General features: G+C 34.1%; 1 protein-coding gene across 1 annotated transcript; it reads left to right on the plus strand.

The window, feature by feature from the left end:
- Nucleotides 1-232: 232 nt before the first annotated feature.
- Nucleotides 233-4,813, plus strand: LOC137835201 (E3 SUMO-protein ligase MMS21-like). The gene is made up of 7 exons (XM_068643588.1): nt 233-445; nt 522-593; nt 679-789; nt 889-999; nt 2,651-2,790; nt 4,333-4,418; nt 4,502-4,813. The coding sequence occupies exons 1-7, from the start codon at nt 353-355 to the stop codon at nt 4,627-4,629; spliced, it is 741 nt and encodes a 246-aa protein (XP_068499689.1). The 5' UTR covers nt 233-352; the 3' UTR covers nt 4,630-4,813.
- The last annotated feature ends 13,837 nt before the right edge of the window (nt 4,814-18,650 follow it).

An 18,650-nucleotide genomic window follows, 5' to 3' on the forward strand; every position in this document is an offset into this window, starting at 1 on the left:
CGAATTGTTAAACGGCGTTAATGAATTGCTGAATGAATAGATTAATAATTTTCTCTTGATTTTATGTTTTATTATTATTATTATAAAATCCAATAAGTCTCATATATATATATATATATATATTAATTTATGATTAAATAAAAAAATAAAAAATATTTCTCAATTTGATGCATTTAATTAGATTCTTTTAATGATATTGGAATAAAATGCTACACACTTGATAAATCGCTTTGTCACACTGAGAAAATAAATAAATAAATGCAATGGTCATAGCCTTGAAGAAACGCTGTGTTCTCGCGAACTTGAATTATTTAGCTTTCTCCCTCCAAAATTCCCTCCGTCCCCTCGGAGAATGGCGTCAACTTCACATGGCAGCGGTGGCGTCGCTGCACGAATGAAGAACGCCGCTTCCACCTTCTGCTCCGACTCTCAGCCGATCATCGCCGTAACTAACTCCAACCCTTCCCCTTTTCTTCACCGTTTCTCATTGCTCGTCACTTATTTTTCTAGGGTTTTTTCAGGATATCCGAAAAACCGTGCTTCTGATGAAGGACATAGCAGTTCAATTGGAGGAAGACAACCTCCCTGACAAGGTTTTTCTCTTTTTCAACCATTCAACTTCTTTCTGTTTGATAACATTATTTCATGAACTAGAGTGAAATGTGAAAATCATTTTAGGTGAAGGAGCTTGAAGATGCGGTTATTGAGTTAGTAGGGTTATCTGAACTAAGTGTGCAATTTTCATCCGCGGTTCAAGTTTTTACCAACAGATACCAGCCTGGAGAAGAGGTTCTCGACACCTTTTGTTTAGTTCCTCTTATTATTAGTATGTGCATGCTATTACTTATAATTTGGAATCTAACTATCTTATTCTTGTTCCAATTGCAGTTCACTAATTTTAGTACGTTGTTTGAGGATGAGCTTTCCGAGTTTAAGGCCAAACAATCTTCAGATCTTCCTAAACATCGTTTAATACGCCAGTTTAAGGAAGCTGTGTGGGTATGTTGCTTTGTTTTACCATGTGGATGAAATTAACTATCGCGTTTATTTTCTTATTTTTGGTTGGTAATCAGTGGACTTCCCTAATTTTATAGTGTAGTATCATTTCTTTTTAAATATCTTGTTCATGCAATCAGTAGTGGTGATTGGCAATGTTAGCGATATAACTGCTTTCTCTGGTAAGAATTCCCATTAATGTAACTTGCAGTCACAGGAGAGCTAGCAACACACATTCTAATCCATTCCTTCGAACACACTTTATCATTGGTTAAAATTAGTTGGAAAGTCATGAGTGGATCTTATTAAATAAGAAGTGGAACTTATAAAATTTCATAATTTTCTATAAATTTCGGTCAATAATAATTAGTATGTTCGAAACAGCATATTACTTTGACTTTTGCTAACATTTCTCTTTCAACGAATATTTTTGTCAACTTTTTCTTGACAGTGGTGGATCTTGACTATAATTATTTTGGGAGCCACTAGATACTAGTTAAAATTATCTAATCAAGCTTACACTATTCTTATATAATTTAATCAAAAGTTTTTCAAATAACGTACCAGTGTAAACTAACAGCAAATTATATAAAAGAAAAAATGTACTTGCATTTAAAGTGCTGCTCTTTGCTCCTTTAAATACTTTAATTGAAAGAACCTTTTAAAAAAAGACTGGGAAGTCATCAGTGAGAGAATCCGAACTAAACATTTCAGCAATTTCTTTCAACATAAATCACCATATTATTTGTGAGAAATTCGTCTTCTATCTTATTATGCAGTCTTATTTTTTATTATTTTCATTGCTGAAATGATCTTTTTGTAATAGATGTAGAAATTGGAAGAGTTGAGATAAAGCAAAATTACTTGTTCACTCAAGTTAGATGTGTTTGCCTTTGTTGTTTCTGCTAAAACTTCACACAATTCACACTTGGATGACAAGTTATTCAAATCTGAATAACCAACAAGATCAATAATAAAATTGTTGAAATTGAAATCTCAAATCAATCCTCTCTTGTTCTTAGAAATCCATAGGATAGAATTCATTTACAACTGCTCATATACCATCCACATTAAATGCTTCATAAACTAAACAAGGTCTAGTGTTTTATAAACATCTCAAAGAGCCAAAGATTCAGCTGACCGACCTCCTCTCTTCTATGCATTTTCACTTTTTTTCTTCTCTTTGTGATAATAGAATGATGTTAAAAACCATCAGCAATTTCCATTTTTTATGTTTAAGTTAGTGGGAGTCCAATCACTTATAGTGAAAATATAGTTTTATTGAGCCACTAAAATGTTTTAGGTACAAAACAATAGGTATAAGTTTTTTGAGTGAGCCAGGGCTTCCACTTCCTTAGATGGTCTGCCACTGCATGAGTGAATAGTTGCATTCTTTTTTTCTCATGCTCACACACACATATGCACCAGTATTTATGTACTGAGAGAGGAAGGAGAGAGAAGAAGTAAATACTGGTTTGTACTTTGCACATTTTAATATGCATTTCATTTTATAATATTATGCTTCCATGATCCTGTTTAATTTGTAACTTTTGTAACCTGCCTACTGGGACTCTACTAAGTTCCTTCTGCGAAGTATTGTTAGCTGGATTCCTGTAACAAATCTAATTTGCTTGCTATTTATCTGGATCCTTAGAATGTTCATCACACGGGACAGCCAATGCCAGGTGAAGAGCAAGAGGATATTGTAATGACCAGTACGCAGTCTAATATTTTAAATGTTACTTGTCCATTGACTGGAAAGCCTATCACTGAGCTTGTAGAGCCAGTTCGCTGGTAACATATGAACCATCCTGTTTCTGTTAATAATGTTTTCTTCTGTGTTAGTAGTTTGAGTTACAGCTTTTTTGTTTTTATTTTAATTAAAGTTTACATAATTTATTTGACTGAATTTTTTTTCCATCACAACTTTATTTTTTGACAAATGTGTTTATTTGCAATGTATGCATGTCATTTGCTAGGCAGAATATGTAAACAGGAAAAAAATCCTAGGTATGTGGTGAAAAAATTGATTGCAAAATTAAAAGTGCTACGTTTGGTAATTCTAGATTTAGTCTAAATTATCAGAAAATTCCTGTTGAAAGGATAACATATTGAGCATGTTAAGCCTGCTATCTGGTGGAATATGGTGCCATTAAGGTCTGTGCTGCTGATTTATCCAGGAGATAAAATGGGTTGACTTCAGGTTTAAGGCTGAAAAATCCACATGCAAATCATTAAGAAAGACTTGTTTGTATCTTTCTAATTTTCAATTTGCCGTGTTTTTTCTCAGCTGTGGCCTGAACCTAAATAAAATAACTGATGTTATAAAAAGAAAAACAATAATTTTCATTGTTACTTTTTTATCTGTGTACTTGTAATCGAAGGCATATTTTTAAACCTATAATGCATATTATACATCAGGTAGGCTCAGGCTTTATAGGTTTGTTAAAAGCTCATGTACAGCCTGTGTTGTGTTTGTTTGTTTGTTTGTGTATTCTACCACAAAATAAGCAACGATAAATAAGAAAATTTATGTATACTAATAATTTGTTTTACTTAGTAAATTTTAATCTTATTGATTTAATACTATACACTATTTACCTAACTCAATTTTTCGTAGAGTTGCTTTACTCTCTTCATTTTCTAGTATAATATGTACTCAACAAATACTAAATTAATAAACAAAAAAACCCTTAAAGGAAAATTTGATCTAGGAAAAGAAAACAATCAAGTTATAAATGAAATAATAAAGCTGAGCTCATTTTTTTGAACAAATCAATTTCAAGCTTTAAATTTTACCACTTTAATATATTATCAGAGTATGAGTAGCAATTTTATCACAATTAATGCTTGAGATACAACTTACAAGTTTTTGACTATGCTTGACTTGTTTATTCACCGTGAATTAGTATATATACTCTGCAGAGTTCGTATTTATTTAATCTTTAGCATCACTTGTCCATAAAGGTATATGCCACATCTCTGTATGTAGGAAAGTTCATTACAATTCCTGGAATCATGTAAATATGGAAATGAAAATTCAAAATTTAGCTGGCAAGAGTTTTCATTGTTTTAGTGGTGTCAAATAATGCTTTATGACATGGCTCACCAGCTACGTCTTAGATGCCCTTTATGTTAGCACCAAGGCACTTCATGACAAACAAGACGATTATCGATACTACAACATACTATTATTAAGAATTGACTATGAAGTCTTAAAATGGCTTATTTTGTTCTGAATTGTAACATCTCATTAAAAGAAAAAATATTGTTATGCCTTATTAAGATGATGATGATATAATATATGTAACTCATGTTTCCCTTTCAATGATGCAGCATGGAATGTAGGCACATTTATGAAAAGAAAGTAATTATGCAGTATTTGAAGTCAAAGCAACAACGTGGTCAATGCCCAATATCAGGTAGATCATTGTTGTCTTGTTTGAACCTTTACATGAATCTTATGCCACCATTGTGTTTTTCTTTAACCAAATATCTATGTCAGGTTGCCCAAAGATATTGCAGGCAGATAAGCTGGTGCAAGATCCGCTGTTATTAATTGAGATCGATGAAATGCGCAAAATGAATAAAGAAACTGAAGTAGAAGATTATACCATGCTGAATGAGGATTAGTGATTGATCAAACCTAGATTTTCTCTGTATAGTAAAGTACCTTTGGACATCCACTTACTCCTAATCCATTACTTTGTCAATATTTTTAGGTTGTGTACGTTCTATTCTAGGATAATTACAATATCTTGGTTGACATGCCAGATTGAGACTAGGTTGGTTAATTGAAGAGGTTTCAACTTGTAAATAGACTTGTCACTTTGGCCAAGCACAGAGGGCTTGACCCTAAACCACATGGGTAAGGGCCAAAAAGCCCACATAAGAAAAAACCCATAGGGCCAAAATGACAATAAAATCCCCATGGGTTAGGGCCAAACCCATGAACAATTTTTTTAAAGTAATAAACATTTAAAAAGAAAGTGAAAAAAAAAATCTTTATACACATGAAAAACATTTACTTAATGTAAATCCAAACTTAGTATGAACAAAGTTAGGTTGGACTTAGATCAGGTTAGGTTTGCAGCATTTCAAATTGGTTAACATGGGTTATGCTAGGTTGTGTTTAGGTCAAATTTAGACTAATTAGGTCTAGGTTGAGTAAGAACAGTTTGGTATGACTAAGTCTAAGTCAAGTTTAGTCCAGTTTTGGATAGGAGGTTGAGTTACGAATAACTAATTTGTCTGAGTCGATCCTAGGTCAAGATGGATAGGTTGGGTCAAACCCAAGTCAAGTAGGTCGATTGCGTTGGGCTTAGGTCATGTTGGTCCAGGTTAAGTCAAGATTGATAAGGTCCACGTCAAGCTGAGTTGAACTGAGTCAACGTTAGACTCGATCAAGTCATGTCAAGCTAAGCGAGCCGGGCTAACATCAAGCCTAGTCAAGTTAGGCACACCTTGGACCAAGTCAAGTTGGGCGCATCTTAGACCAAGTTGAGTAGGGTCCATGTCGGGCAAAGTCAAGTTTAGTCCATGTCGGGTTAAGTCCAGTCAAACCCACATTAGGCTAAGTCAAGTTGGGTCCACGTCATGCCAAGTAGAGTTAAGCCCATGTTGGATCGAGTCGAGTTATACCCATGTTGAGCTCATGTCAGGTCGAGTAATGTTGGACACCAACTTGAGTCAAGTCATTTCAGACACACCTTTCGTTAAGTTGAGTCGGGCATGCCTTAACCCAAGTGAATTCGTGCCCACCTCTAACTCAATTGAGTCGAGTTGAGTCAAGTTGGGTCCATGTTAGATTGAGTCGAGTCGGACCTGGGTTGGGTCTAGTTGGGTCAAGTCCACATGTAGTCTAAGTAGAGTCGGGCCCACATTTCCCCAAGTAGAGTTGTATTGAAGGTAGGTCATGTAGAGTTAGGTTCACATTACATCAAGTCACTTAAGCCCACATTGGATTGGGTCGAGTTGACACACCTTGGGTGGAGTTAGGTTTGACTCATTTCATGTTGAGTTGAGTGTGGTTCACATCAGACCGAGTCGAGTGGAACCCATAACAAGTTGAATTGAGTCATCCAACATCAAGTTGAGTTTTATCTAGTCCACATTAAGTTGAGTAAAATATTTAGAATATTTTAAGAACTCATGTAATCCTAAAAAGTATTTAAAAGTTAACTGAAGTGTTATAATAAACTAAACTCATTTTAGTTATGATGTAACCCATTTTATGTATTGGAGCTTTTTCCAACTTGCTCATTCAGTAGGCAAAAAAAGGAGTTTGATTTTAGGAGTGGGTTGGAGTTGATCAATTATGATTCATAGATAACTCTACTTGTAAATTTGTATATTATAGCATTTCTACATTCAATTACACTTCTTATCTCATCATACACACGAGTACTTTTAAGGACTAAAAAAATTACTTATAATTAACAAATAAAAAATATATTACGGGGAAATCAAATTTAATTTATAGCTAAAAAAATTGAACATGATGCATAGCTGACATTTTGATATAAAGGAATACTAAAGTCTCATCATTAGTAGTAGGTGGCGGAGGATTTAAGTGTATGGTTCTTTTTCCTTACTATTTAGTTTTTGAAGGTGAGTTTCTTAAGTGATTAAACAATTAGAATATTTTAATAATTAAAATTATAAGATTGCAAACTTTTTAAAAGTTAAGAATTTGAAATTTATTTACTCATTCCTTTTTTGGTGATAAAATGAGGTAGTTCACTCCTTGCCTCGGCAAAATATATTTGTAAACCAAATTCCAATTTTTTTTTAAATTTTTTAATAATATATTTTTAAATTTCATTTAATCATATAAATATTTTTTTAAATATTCTACAATAAAAAATTATTCAATTATAATTAATAATTGAAATTTAATTTTTAAATGTAATTTAAATTACAATTTTTATTTTATATTTGCATGCTTAAACAACACAATACAAATATATAGTAATTTAGTACATTAATTTTAATATTTTACACAATATATAAGAATACAAAATGTAAATAGGCTTGACAGTGAGTTTGCCCTATTCCTTTTGTGACACGGTGGGCTAATTAGGATGGGTCAAGGTAGTTAGTGGGCAAGATATGCTATCCCATCTTACTAGATTTGATCGTGTCTCACTCATGCAATCAATTCCACATCATGTTTTTTATCAAGTCAATTTAAGATTTTTTTTTTTCAACATAGTCGAAGTTTTTTTTTTTTTTTTTTCATTAGTAAATCAATGCCATTTCTCAATTGATGTTAGTTTAAGCTTTCTTAGTTAATATCAATAGTCTTTCTTAGTTGATGTTAAACCTGAGTATTTTAGTTGATGTTGAAATTAAACTATGAGTTAGAGTCTTACATTGTGTATAAATAAATAAAAAGATTAATGTATAAAAAAGAAAACACTCACAAATTTTTTGTCTTGAAATTTTGGATTAGAAGTAGTGTTTTAGTCTCATGTTAGAATTTACTTGTAACTCATTGGTACTAAAATGTATTTGTGATAAATTCTTAGGCTAGTGTGATGTTATGTAAGAGTAAGGTCTTTATTGAAGTACTCATGATTAAGAAATGTTTTTGCTTGACTGGTGAGAAGTGTATTAATGTCAAAAAAAAATTGTGAAGTAGATTGTTGAATTCAAGTTTGAGTTGGACATTGATTAAACTTGTTTTACTAAAGTAGGTTATGATTATTTCTAAATCAAATGTTATGTTGGTAGAGTATTTTTTATTGATTCCATTATAGTTACTTTTTAATTGATGTAAATAAGATTTTTATAGTAATTATGATTGAATTTGTTTTTTATGAATTTTAAATGAGAGTTTTTTAACCAACATTAGTTAAAAAGTCAATCAAAACACAATTTCAACCAACCTCAAGACAAAATAATAACAAATGACATTCAAAATAAAATGATATAATAACTTCGATCAAAATATCAATGGAGAAAATTTCCTCTAACTAAGAAAAATAATTTCAATCAACATTAGAAAAAAATATTATTAAGTAATTTTATAATATTTTAAAGGACGAGAAATTAATTTTTGTCCCTATCCCAAACTTTAGATCTCCTATGTATTTGTAGTAAGGAAACTATTAGTTGTTCTTCACAATTTATAGGGAAAAGTGGTATTCAGCTTAAACCTTTACAATTCGCCTCCTGTGTCACTTTGCCTTTACTTCACTTCCGCCACTTCTTTCTACTTCCGTCACTTCACTCTGTTTTCACTTCTTTACTTCGGCTTTACTTTTCCTTTTGTAATAATTTCACTTATCGGTAGTATGTAATGTTCGGATCACCTCTCGGTTTGTTAAGTACAAGGTGTGGTACCTACAAGAATTCTCCGAAGTTTAAGTCAGTTTTTGTTCATTAATGGCTCATAAAAATCTAACTATTGAATTAAATGTATTGTTATTTATACTACTCACTAATGGATCCATTATTTTCTCTTCACTTCAGAGTAGGTCCATTTGTTTATCTTTTCATAATTAATCCTTATTTTATAATTTTGTCGTTAATCATTAATTTATTTATTTATTTATTTATTATATCTACATGTCATTTTCTTAGGAAAAAGTATAGATTTGATCATTGCTTAAGACTTCTCTGGATCACTTTTCGGCTTCTCGGCCTACCAGTTCACTAGACCCCAGGATTAAGGAAATCCTTTGACGTAGAGTCGAAAACATAAGATAAAAAAATAGCCTTTAGAACTTGCTTTATTTGGTTTAATTATTCCCTACATGTGCAACCGTTTTCGTCCTTAAGCCATGTGCACACTAATGATACATTTTCAACGTGATTTGAAAGGTCTTGCATTCTGAGTCATTTGATGTTAAAAGATCTAACACTTGATTTGCTGAAGATTTTTTCTATTTTTATTCATGCTTGCTAATGGATGCACATGTAAGTTAGATGAATTTCAAATGGGCGTCCTTCGCGTTTTAATTGTGGCTCCAACTCAGTTGCATCCGAATAGTTGGGCAGTTGTTCAGACCTTTTGACTCATTTATAAATATTTGAATTTGAAGGAAATCCCAAGTTTTTCTTCATTTTTATAATATTCGTCCTAGTAAACGAGCGGGATGGTTATCTTTGATAAGTCGTGCTTAAGATACCCTTTTAACTCCCTTGGTTTTCATATAAGAACTTTAAGGGGGGTTCAAAGTCTTGGTTGAAAAGGATGGTAGAAAATGTTTTTATAATGACAATAAACCGAAATTTACCTTCTATTGGACTAACACTTCTTTAAAGTATAACTTTTGGCCTGTTATTTGATGAATGTCGACGACTTGGAAACGTTATCGGAAGCTCCCAACTTAGAGTCTTCTCCGCGTGTATCTTTCTCCTTGACTCAAGGATGACTTTTATGATATATGTTCTTTTTGGTTGTGCCTTTTATTATTGATGCTTTTTTTAACTTTGCTGAGTTTTTTCATACATTTTAGGCATCAAGTCTGCTGCTAACAAAAAGGGTAAAAATTACTTTCGTAATATTTCCTTGAGGAATGAGCAAGCCGATATAGCTCATGATATCAATAGAGAGCAATTTGATGTTGTAGTAACTGTGACTCCAATTACTAAAGGGAAGCTGCTCCTGAAGGCAATGCATCTCGAAAACATAAGAAAAAAAGATCATTCAAACTGTAGATCTCACTCTTCTAACCATTCTCCTAGGAAAGGCCGACATGTGGTTGGTGGACCTTCTGTGTCCCTTCCTGACGTCTCTTCAACTCTACTTTGCAACTTCAAAATCTCTTTCTTTTAGCCTTAGTAGTTCCAAAAGGGAGCTTTTTCATAATTCCTCTCTAACTGACCTGGCTAATATTGATGTCGAACTCTCAGCTTGTACCCTCTTTGTATGTAAAAGGTTAGGTGAAGAGGCTGGAAAGAGTGTATAGGCTTCAAAATTTGAGCACTTGAATAAAAAGTTGGTTATTCAACTTAAACTCTTAACGCAACTTTGAATGCTAACACAACACTTGGTGTAGTGCAACGGCGGTGACCAACGATGGTGGTGGAGCAGCGGTGCACGTCCAGGAAGCTGCGATCCAGTGTGGCGGAGAGCGCTAGTGCGGTGCGGAGCGTGAACAACGGCGATGCGCGTCCTGACAGTTGTGGTCCAGTGCGGCGGAGCGCCAGTGCAGTGGGGACTGCGACCAGGTTTGTTGTTGGTGGAAAATGCAAATTGAGGATTTGTTAGTTCTGTTACTAAGCACATCAATAAAAGGAATTATATCTTAGTCAGACTTACGTCAGTGGGCATTAAGTTCGACGATGAAGTTCAAGCTTTACTACTGATATCGTTATTACCTAATAGTTGGTCCATAACGATTATAGGAGTTACCAGTTCAGCGGGACCCGATGGATTCACTTTTGAGAAGATTCGTGATCTCATTCTTGGCGAGGATGTCAGAAGAAGGAGTTCTGGGGAATTATCTAGTGAATCGCTAAATGTCATCAGAGGTAAGAAATATCAGAGGTATTGGGAGCAAGATCAGAAGAAAGAGTCAGTCAAAGACTAAGGATTTCTCAAGTGTAACATGTTAAAACTGCAAGGAGGTGAGGCATTTCAAAAATCAATGCCCTAATGATAAACAAGCAACATTGCAGAAGACTCTGCGGACAAGGACCTCTTAGTCTGTTGCACGAATAGAAGTGAGGATTCCAGGTCATGGATTATAGTGCTTCATTTCATGGTACCCACAACAATGAAGCATTGCAAAATCTAGTTATGGTTGACTTTGGAAAGGTAAGACTAGCGGACAACAAAACTCTTGATGTTACAGGCATAGGTGACATAGTGTTGAAGATGGCAATCGATTTCTGGACTTTGAAGGATGTCAGAGTTGTTCCAAGCTTAACGAAAAGTTTGATTTTTGTTCGGCAGTTGGACGAACAATGTGAAGTTCGAAAATCAACAATGGAAGGTTGTCAAGAGAAATCTTGTCATAGCCCACGAAAGAAAAAAAAGGTTCACTGTATATGGTCGGATTACCGTCTGAGGGAGTGATCGTCCCAGTTCGGAAGATAAACAAAGTCTGGTTCAAAAAATCTCGTAGGCAGAAGAGGGTTGTCTTTACAAGAGAGAAACCTGGAGCCACATGTCAGATTTAGGATGAACGAGCATGGAAAGGTTCAGGTAGACCATTCAAAGGTACTTATGGCAGTGGGAGCATGGGTCGTGCTTCAGCTGAGGTTCCTAAACGACAGTGGGTTAGGAGAACCAGTATTTCAGTTGTTGAAATATCTCCAAAAAATTTCTTGTTGAGTATGTTTGTTCTCAAGCTATTCCAGAATTCAATAATTTGTGTATGTGGGACCGGTAGGAACAGAGGACGGGTCAGTGGTAGTTTCAGTCATGACGAACGTGTTGAAACTCAGGGGATTCGTGATTGTGTGTGTTGCTTCCACGTGTGTTTTTCCCATCAGGAAATTGAAAGAGTTGTCAGACACTCATTTTTGGTGTGGATCAGTTAAGCAATCTCTTGACGCATAAATTGAAGAATAATTGTTGAGCTAAGACCGAGTCCGAGAAGAAATGGAAAATGTTCAGCGAGAACTATCAAGAATGACAATCTCTCATCATGCTAAGCAAACCCGCCAAGAGAAAGCCAAAGAAGAGGTTGAAAAAGCTCAATGATATGTGTTGGAGCAACGTAAGCTTGGTTTTTCTAAAGCTCTTTAACACGTTGAGTATTTTTACAAAATTTCTATCAATGAAGGGAATTTTGATGTGATGAAAAACTTTTACAAAGGACAACTCGTGCCAGTTAGGGATATTCCGAATGATGAAGACAATCCTGCCAAAAATAACGAGAATTGTGAAGATTATGAGACTATTGAACTTGATTAGTCTTGTATTATTGTATTTTTTTATTTTATTTTTAAATCCAATGTATCTTTTGGTAGGCCGTTTAATACACTAAAACTTTTATAAACGCTCTCGGTTTGTTTTTTTTGTGTGTTCTTTTATTTGGTAAGAACTTACTTTAAAGCTCTTGGTAACTTAATAGTAATTGAACCTCGATGAGTATTTTGTTTGATAGTAAAACTTCTTAAACCAAGAATAACTTAAGCATTCGGTATACTTTTACTTACCGAGAACTTATCATAAAACTCTTTAAACCAAAGTTTAGTACTCGACAGAGATTTACTTTGACATGAAAACTTCCTTAACCGATAAAATTTTTAGTATTCGATAGAAATTCACTTAACGTGAAAATTTCGTTAACCGATAAGATTTTTAACATCCAATATGGATTCACTTAATCGAGAAAACTTCCTTAACCGAGAAGATATTTTGTATTCAATAGGGATTCACTTAACGTGAAAACTTCCTAAATCAAGAGAAAATTTGATTGCTTGAGATAACTATTATTTCTTGAGACTTGCAAAGAAATGCTTTATTGATTAGCTTTGTACAATACACTTTCAAGTAAAGTAATATTTCAAATGACTAGCATTCCAATTACGTGATATTTGCTTTTTGCTTAGTTGCTTAAGTTGGTATGCTCCATTTCCTAAGTTTTCAGTAACTCAGAATGGTCCTTCCCAATTGGATGCGAATTTACCATATGTTGCATCATTTTGTGCTTTCGTCCTTATTCTCCATACTAAATCATTTTTATTAAAAGCTCTTGGCACCACCTTAGAATTATATCTCCTAATCGCATTTCTTTGAACCGCTTTCTCCCTTATCCTTGCTTTATCTCTCAACTCCTCGAGCAAGTCAAGCTCGGTTTTAAGACATTCTTCATTTACTTTTAAATCTTGTAGTTGGTGACGAATTGTCAATTCTCCAATTTTTACTGGTATCATGGTGTCCATCCCATATGTATGGTTGAAAGATGTTTCACCAATTTTATTTGAGGTGTGTATCTATAGGCCCATAACATTTCCAGGAACTTGTCGGCTCATTGTCTTTTTGAGCTTCCTTCCTAAACGTTTCTAAAATTGTATCAATATGACTTTGTTGACAGATTCTACTAGCCCATTTGTTTGTGATGCTCAACTGAAATGCTTGTATGCTTGATTCCCAAATTAATATAGAATTTTGCTTGTTTTTTGTCAACAAATTGCTTTCCATTATCATTTATTATGGTGTTCAATATTCTAAACTGCTATATTCTATTCCTCCATACAAAATTCTCAACTTGTTGGGTAGTGATTTTTGTTAGTGACTCTACTTCTATCTACTTAGTAAAATAATCAATAGCAATAATGAGAAACTTATTTTGTCCTCGGCTTGACGAAAATGACCCTACAATATCCATTCCCTATTTAGCAAACGACCATGGTGCATGTATTCCTTGTAGCTTATGTGGGGGGAGATGTTTGAAGTTCCTAAATTCTTGACATTTCTTGCATTTTTGAATAAGAATCTTGCAGTCTTCTTAAATTGTTAGCTAATAATACCATGCTCTCAAAATCCGTGATGTCATGGCCTGAGCACCTGAATGATATCCACATATACCTTCATGTAATTCCCAAAGAACATAATCATCTTGGTCTTGCGTCATAGATTTCAACAATGGTGTCGAATAACCTCATTGATACAAGTCTCTGCCAATAATAGCATATTTAGCAACTTTCTTAGCCAAACTCAACTCTCCCACTTCAACCTTCTCTTGTGACGATATGAATCTCTTAATTGGTGCCATCCAGTCATCTCCACTTACTGACATCGCCAAGCATTCATTAACGATTATAGTTGGAAAATGTAATGTTTGTTGGATAAAAAAATTATGATGTGCTTGCTTCTTGCAACTTGCTAACTTGGATAAAGAATAAACCTTGATATTCTTCTCTCTCGGGATGTGTGTATCTTGACCATACTAAACTGCTGCATAATATTTTTGACTTTATGGTAATATTGCATTAACAAATGATCTTTCACCTGATATTCTCATTTAATATGTCCTACCATCAACTTTGAATCATTTATGCATAACAACCTTATTCCTCCCATATCTTTGGCTAACACTAACCCTACTATCAAAGCTTCATATGCCATCCAGTCATCTCCACTTACTGACATCGCCAAGCATTCATTAACGATTATAGTTGGAAAATGTAATGTTTGTTGGATAAAAAAATTATGATGTGCTTGCTTCTTGCAACTTGCTAACTTGGATAAAGAATAAACCTTGATATTCTTCTCTCTCGGGATGTGTCTATCTTGACCATACTAAACTGCTACATAATATTTTTGACTTTATGGTAATATTGCATTAACAAATGATCTTTCACCTGATATTCTCATTTAATATGTCCTACCATCAACTTTGAATCGTTTTTGCATAACAACCTTATTCCTCCCATATCTTTGGCTAACATTAACCCTACTATCAAAGCTTCATATGCACTTGATTATTTGACATCTTGAAATCAAATATTAAAGCTTGTTCCACTCTAAATACTTTTAGTCCTTCCAACACAACTCTATCTCCACTGTTTTTTTTATCTGAAGATTGTGACATACAAAATCCACATTTATTCTTTCGGTAATTCTGCCTCCGAGAGTTTTGCTAGAAAATTTGCCAATCATTATGCTTTTATTGGACATAGCGGTCCATATTATATCCCAAATTCTTATAATTCTATTGACCATGACACCATTTTTCAACCAACTCTGGCTTTCTTAGGATTTTCGATATCGGACAATTAGATCTAACAACAACTTGATGACTTTGAAAGTATTGTCGAAGTCTTCTCGTTGTTTAAACAAGTGCTAACATGACCTTCTCCACCAACTGATATCTCATCTTTGTATTTTGCTCCGAAAAATCTTGCACCAAGGCAACCCCTATCACTTTTGCTGTTACTACTAAGTAAAAAATTGTCTCTTTTTCTTTCTCTGACTTCGTGAGCACAAGTGGCATATTAAGAAAATTCTTTAGCTCCGAAAAAGCTTGCTCGCACTCATCACTCCAATTGAAAGACTTTGTCTTTCTTAAAAGTTAGATTATCGGCCTAGCCTTCGTGGCTAATGCAGGCAAAAATCTAGATAAGGTCGTGAGCTTTCTAATAAGCCTCTACATTTCCTTCAGGTTTCTCAGATTTCTCATTTGTACAATGGCCTAACAATTATCAGGATTGACTTTAATCCTTTTGTCTGTCAACATAAACCCCCAAAACTTCCATCCTTTAGCTCCAAAAACACACTTCTTGAGATTTAACCTGATGTTGTACTTTTGAATTTGAGCAAAGACTTCCATCCTTTAGCTCCAAAAACACACTTCTTGAGATTTAACCTGATGTTGTACTTTTGAATTTGAGCAAAGACTTCCTCCAAGTCATGTACATGAGTTTCCACTGCCATAGACTTGACCACCATGTCATTCACATACACCTCCATTTTCTTTCCAATATGCTCTCAGAAAATTTCATTCATCAACCTCTAGTAGGTTTCTCTTACATTTTTTAACCCGAAAGGGATTACCCGATAACAAATAATTGATATTTAAGTATTAAATGTTGTCTTCAGTATGTTGGCATTATTCATCGGTATCTGATTATATCAAAGTACGCATCAAGAAAGCTTAACATATGTTTGATAAATGATAAGAATCTTTTAGGCATGCCTTATTCAAATATGTATAATATGTACACTTCTCCACTTTCCGTTTGATTTTTTAACTAGCACCACATTTTCCAACCATGTTGTGTATTTTATATTTTCAATGAAGCCCGCGTGCGACAACTTCTTCGTTTCTTCTATCGCAACTAGCATTTCATCCCTCCTCAACCTTTTCCTTTCTATGCAACAAGTTTTGTTAGCTGACAAATTGATAAACTTGTGTGTGCTTACATCTGGATGAATGTCAGGCATGTCGATCGCACTCTATGCAAAAAAATCTTTGTTTTTCTGCATGACTTTTATCAAAACTCCGATATGTTTTTTCAAAACTGAGCTTCCCATATAAGTGTAATGGTTTTTGTTATCCAACATACACCTTACAGTCTCCTCTTTCAACTTTATTCTTTCTTCATCAGACCTTCGATCAAGATCTATCATTGATCATTCCACTCCCGACGCTTGCTTTATACCAACTTTGCAACATTGGCACCACCTTAAGGCTTGCCAAATTATATTCTTTAGCCGTACGTTGATCTACATAAACTGTTACTACTTCTCTTTTGCTAGTTGGAAAATTCATGGCTAAATGAGGCATGGATACAATGGTCCCAAGTTTATTTAAAGATGGCTTGGCCAATAATGTTGAAGATGAATGTTGCCCCTTCAAGACAAAGTGTTTGATGAAGCTAAATGTGTATTTTTCCTTAGTGTTTGTATTTTCTTTAAGGATGTCTTAGGTATAGATTAGAGGTTGGTTAAAGTAGGCTTTTCCCCCTGACCATGTGATAAGAGCAAGCACAAGTTTTATGAAAATGTTTTTCACATGTTTTGCAAAAATATCCTCTACTGCATAGAAAATGAATATGTTCTTCTCTAAATGAATAGATTCTTTTCTTAAACTGATGCCTTGATTAAGTGTTTTTGAAAATCATGTTTTATGCATAAAGTATCTTAACTAAGTTTTCATTCCATCAAAACGACTGTGTTTCACTTGTTAAAAAGTTCCTGTTATCGTTTTGAAAATGAATTTGTTCTTCTGTAAATGAATAAATTCTTTTTAGTTTGGTGTCATGGTTCTCTTAAAAGGTTTTTCACGTTTTATCCTTGAACCAGGGAGTTTGACTAAGTCTCCTACATATAACAAAATCTCTCACTACCTTTGAAAATAAATCTGTTCATTTTATTTTCAATCTGTTCATTTTATTTTCAAACTGTTTTTTGAAAGTTTGTTATAAAATGTTTCCTATAAAAAGAGAGTTTGTTCTGGCTTTAAAATGTTGTTGATATAGTTTGGAAAACTGGTTTTTACAACAAAGACAAAAGAGATTTCAGAGGATTGGCACGGGTTCTTCAAAGATTTTTCAAATCACAAAGTGTGCTTGTTCTTGGTTGGTTCTAAGGCTTGGTTAGAGGTGTTGTCATTGTGTGAGCAATCTATTCTACTGGTCTAAGGCAAATTTATGCATTATCTATCAGGTGTATTCGTTTCATATCTCAATTTCTTGTAAAGTGTGTTTGTAAGACACTTCTTGATAGGGTTTCTTGAAGAGTTGTGTGTGCTGGAATAGTGTTTTTCAGCAAGGTGTGTCATGTTCTTGTAGGGTTCAAGAACAGTGGTTTTGTAATTGTGGTTTAGTGGATTTCACCTTGGATTAGGTGAAGACTAGATGTACCTCAATTGGTGAACCAATATAATTGTTTTGTGTTCATTCTCTCTTAATCCTTGCACTCAATAACTGCTGAATAAACTGATCTGTCAAGAAATAAATCTATTCAATTGTGTTTGAATCTGTTCTTTCTGGGTACATTTATATTGTTCTTGTTTTTCTGGAAAACCTTATGAAGAACTTCTGCGTAAATCTGTATGAGTTGTGAAACATAATTGGAATTCGTGTTTTGTGAAAGTGAATTCAATCTGTTAATTGGTTTAAAAATAAGAATTGATTTTAGATTCAAGGGTTGTGATTGCCTGCAGAACATCTAGCTCAACCTTAAAATAAAAGTCACTCAACTGATATAAACGTATTAATACATAAGCAGTATAAAAATAATTTTGTTCATTGGTAAATAATTCGATTTATTTTCTTTGTATTGTGCTAAAAACTGAATCTATGCGAAAGTTTTAAAAGCTCAATTCACCCCCCCCTCTTGAACTTTGACACTATTGAACCCAGCAAATAAGACATTGTAGGACGTCTTAGCTTCTATCACCAGATACCGAACATCAATAACATGAGTCAACCTTCCAATTCCAAACCTCATCTTCAAATCAACATACCCTTTGGTGCTTATTCTTTCTCCAGAAAAGCCCATTATTTTTTCATAGTGTGGTCGAATATCGTCTTCTAACAACTTCAACTTCAGAAAGGTATCCCAATCTAAAATATCAAACAAAGCTTCCTTGATCAACTAATGTCTTCATTACCACAAAACCTGCTACTTCAACTGTAATTACCATTGGATCATCTTGATTAGGATCAATATTTTGAAAATCCTTACTAGTAAATGTTATTGGTTGTATACTTCTTTTTTGGATTGAATGTGTTGTTCTAAATGACTTAACATGTTTATTCTTTGCCAATGATAATACTTTTCCTCCTGCAAACCCTCCGAATTTGGTGTTACTTACTCCCCTTATCGGGTTTCTCCTTTCTCTCCTCATTGGACTTCTTTCTCGATCTCGCCTTTCATCATTATGATGCCTTCTTCCCCTTGGTTCACGGTTCCGCTCCATTCCTTCCTCCCGGTTTCCATCCCTGTTTTGCTCCTAACTTCGCTCCCTATTATGATCCCAACCTCGCTCTCTTGATTCAAACCTTACATCATTCCTCTGCACATAATGTTTAAGATGTTCTGTTTGAATAAGCTTTTCAATAAGGTCTGGCAGTCCAACACATTCCTCTTTAATATGGCCAAAATTCTTGTGATATCAACAATGCTTACTATAATCAACATTATTGAGAGTGGGAATCTTCCTTAGCAATGGAATCAATTCAGTATTAAGGGTTTCCTCCATAATTTTATCTCGATTAGTGTTGAGAGGTGCATATTGTGT

Source organism: Phaseolus vulgaris, chromosome 5 (genome assembly GCF_000499845.2).
Source record: "Phaseolus vulgaris cultivar G19833 chromosome 5, P. vulgaris v2.0, whole genome shotgun sequence".
Taxonomy (NCBI): domain Eukaryota; kingdom Viridiplantae; phylum Streptophyta; class Magnoliopsida; order Fabales; family Fabaceae; genus Phaseolus; species Phaseolus vulgaris.

Excerpts from the sequence above, each read along its gene's own strand:
- LOC137835201 (XM_068643588.1), top strand. The coding sequence starts at position 353 with ATGGCGTCAACTTCACATGGCAGCGGTGGCGTCGCTGCACGAATGAAG. Across the intron at positions 594-678 it reads AAGACAACCTCCCTGACAAG|GTGAAGGAGCTTGAAGATGC; the intron begins GTTTTTCTCTTT and ends AAATCATTTTAG. Across the intron at positions 2,791-4,332 it reads CTTGTAGAGCCAGTTCGCTG|CATGGAATGTAGGCACATTT; the intron begins GTAACATATGAA and ends TCAATGATGCAG.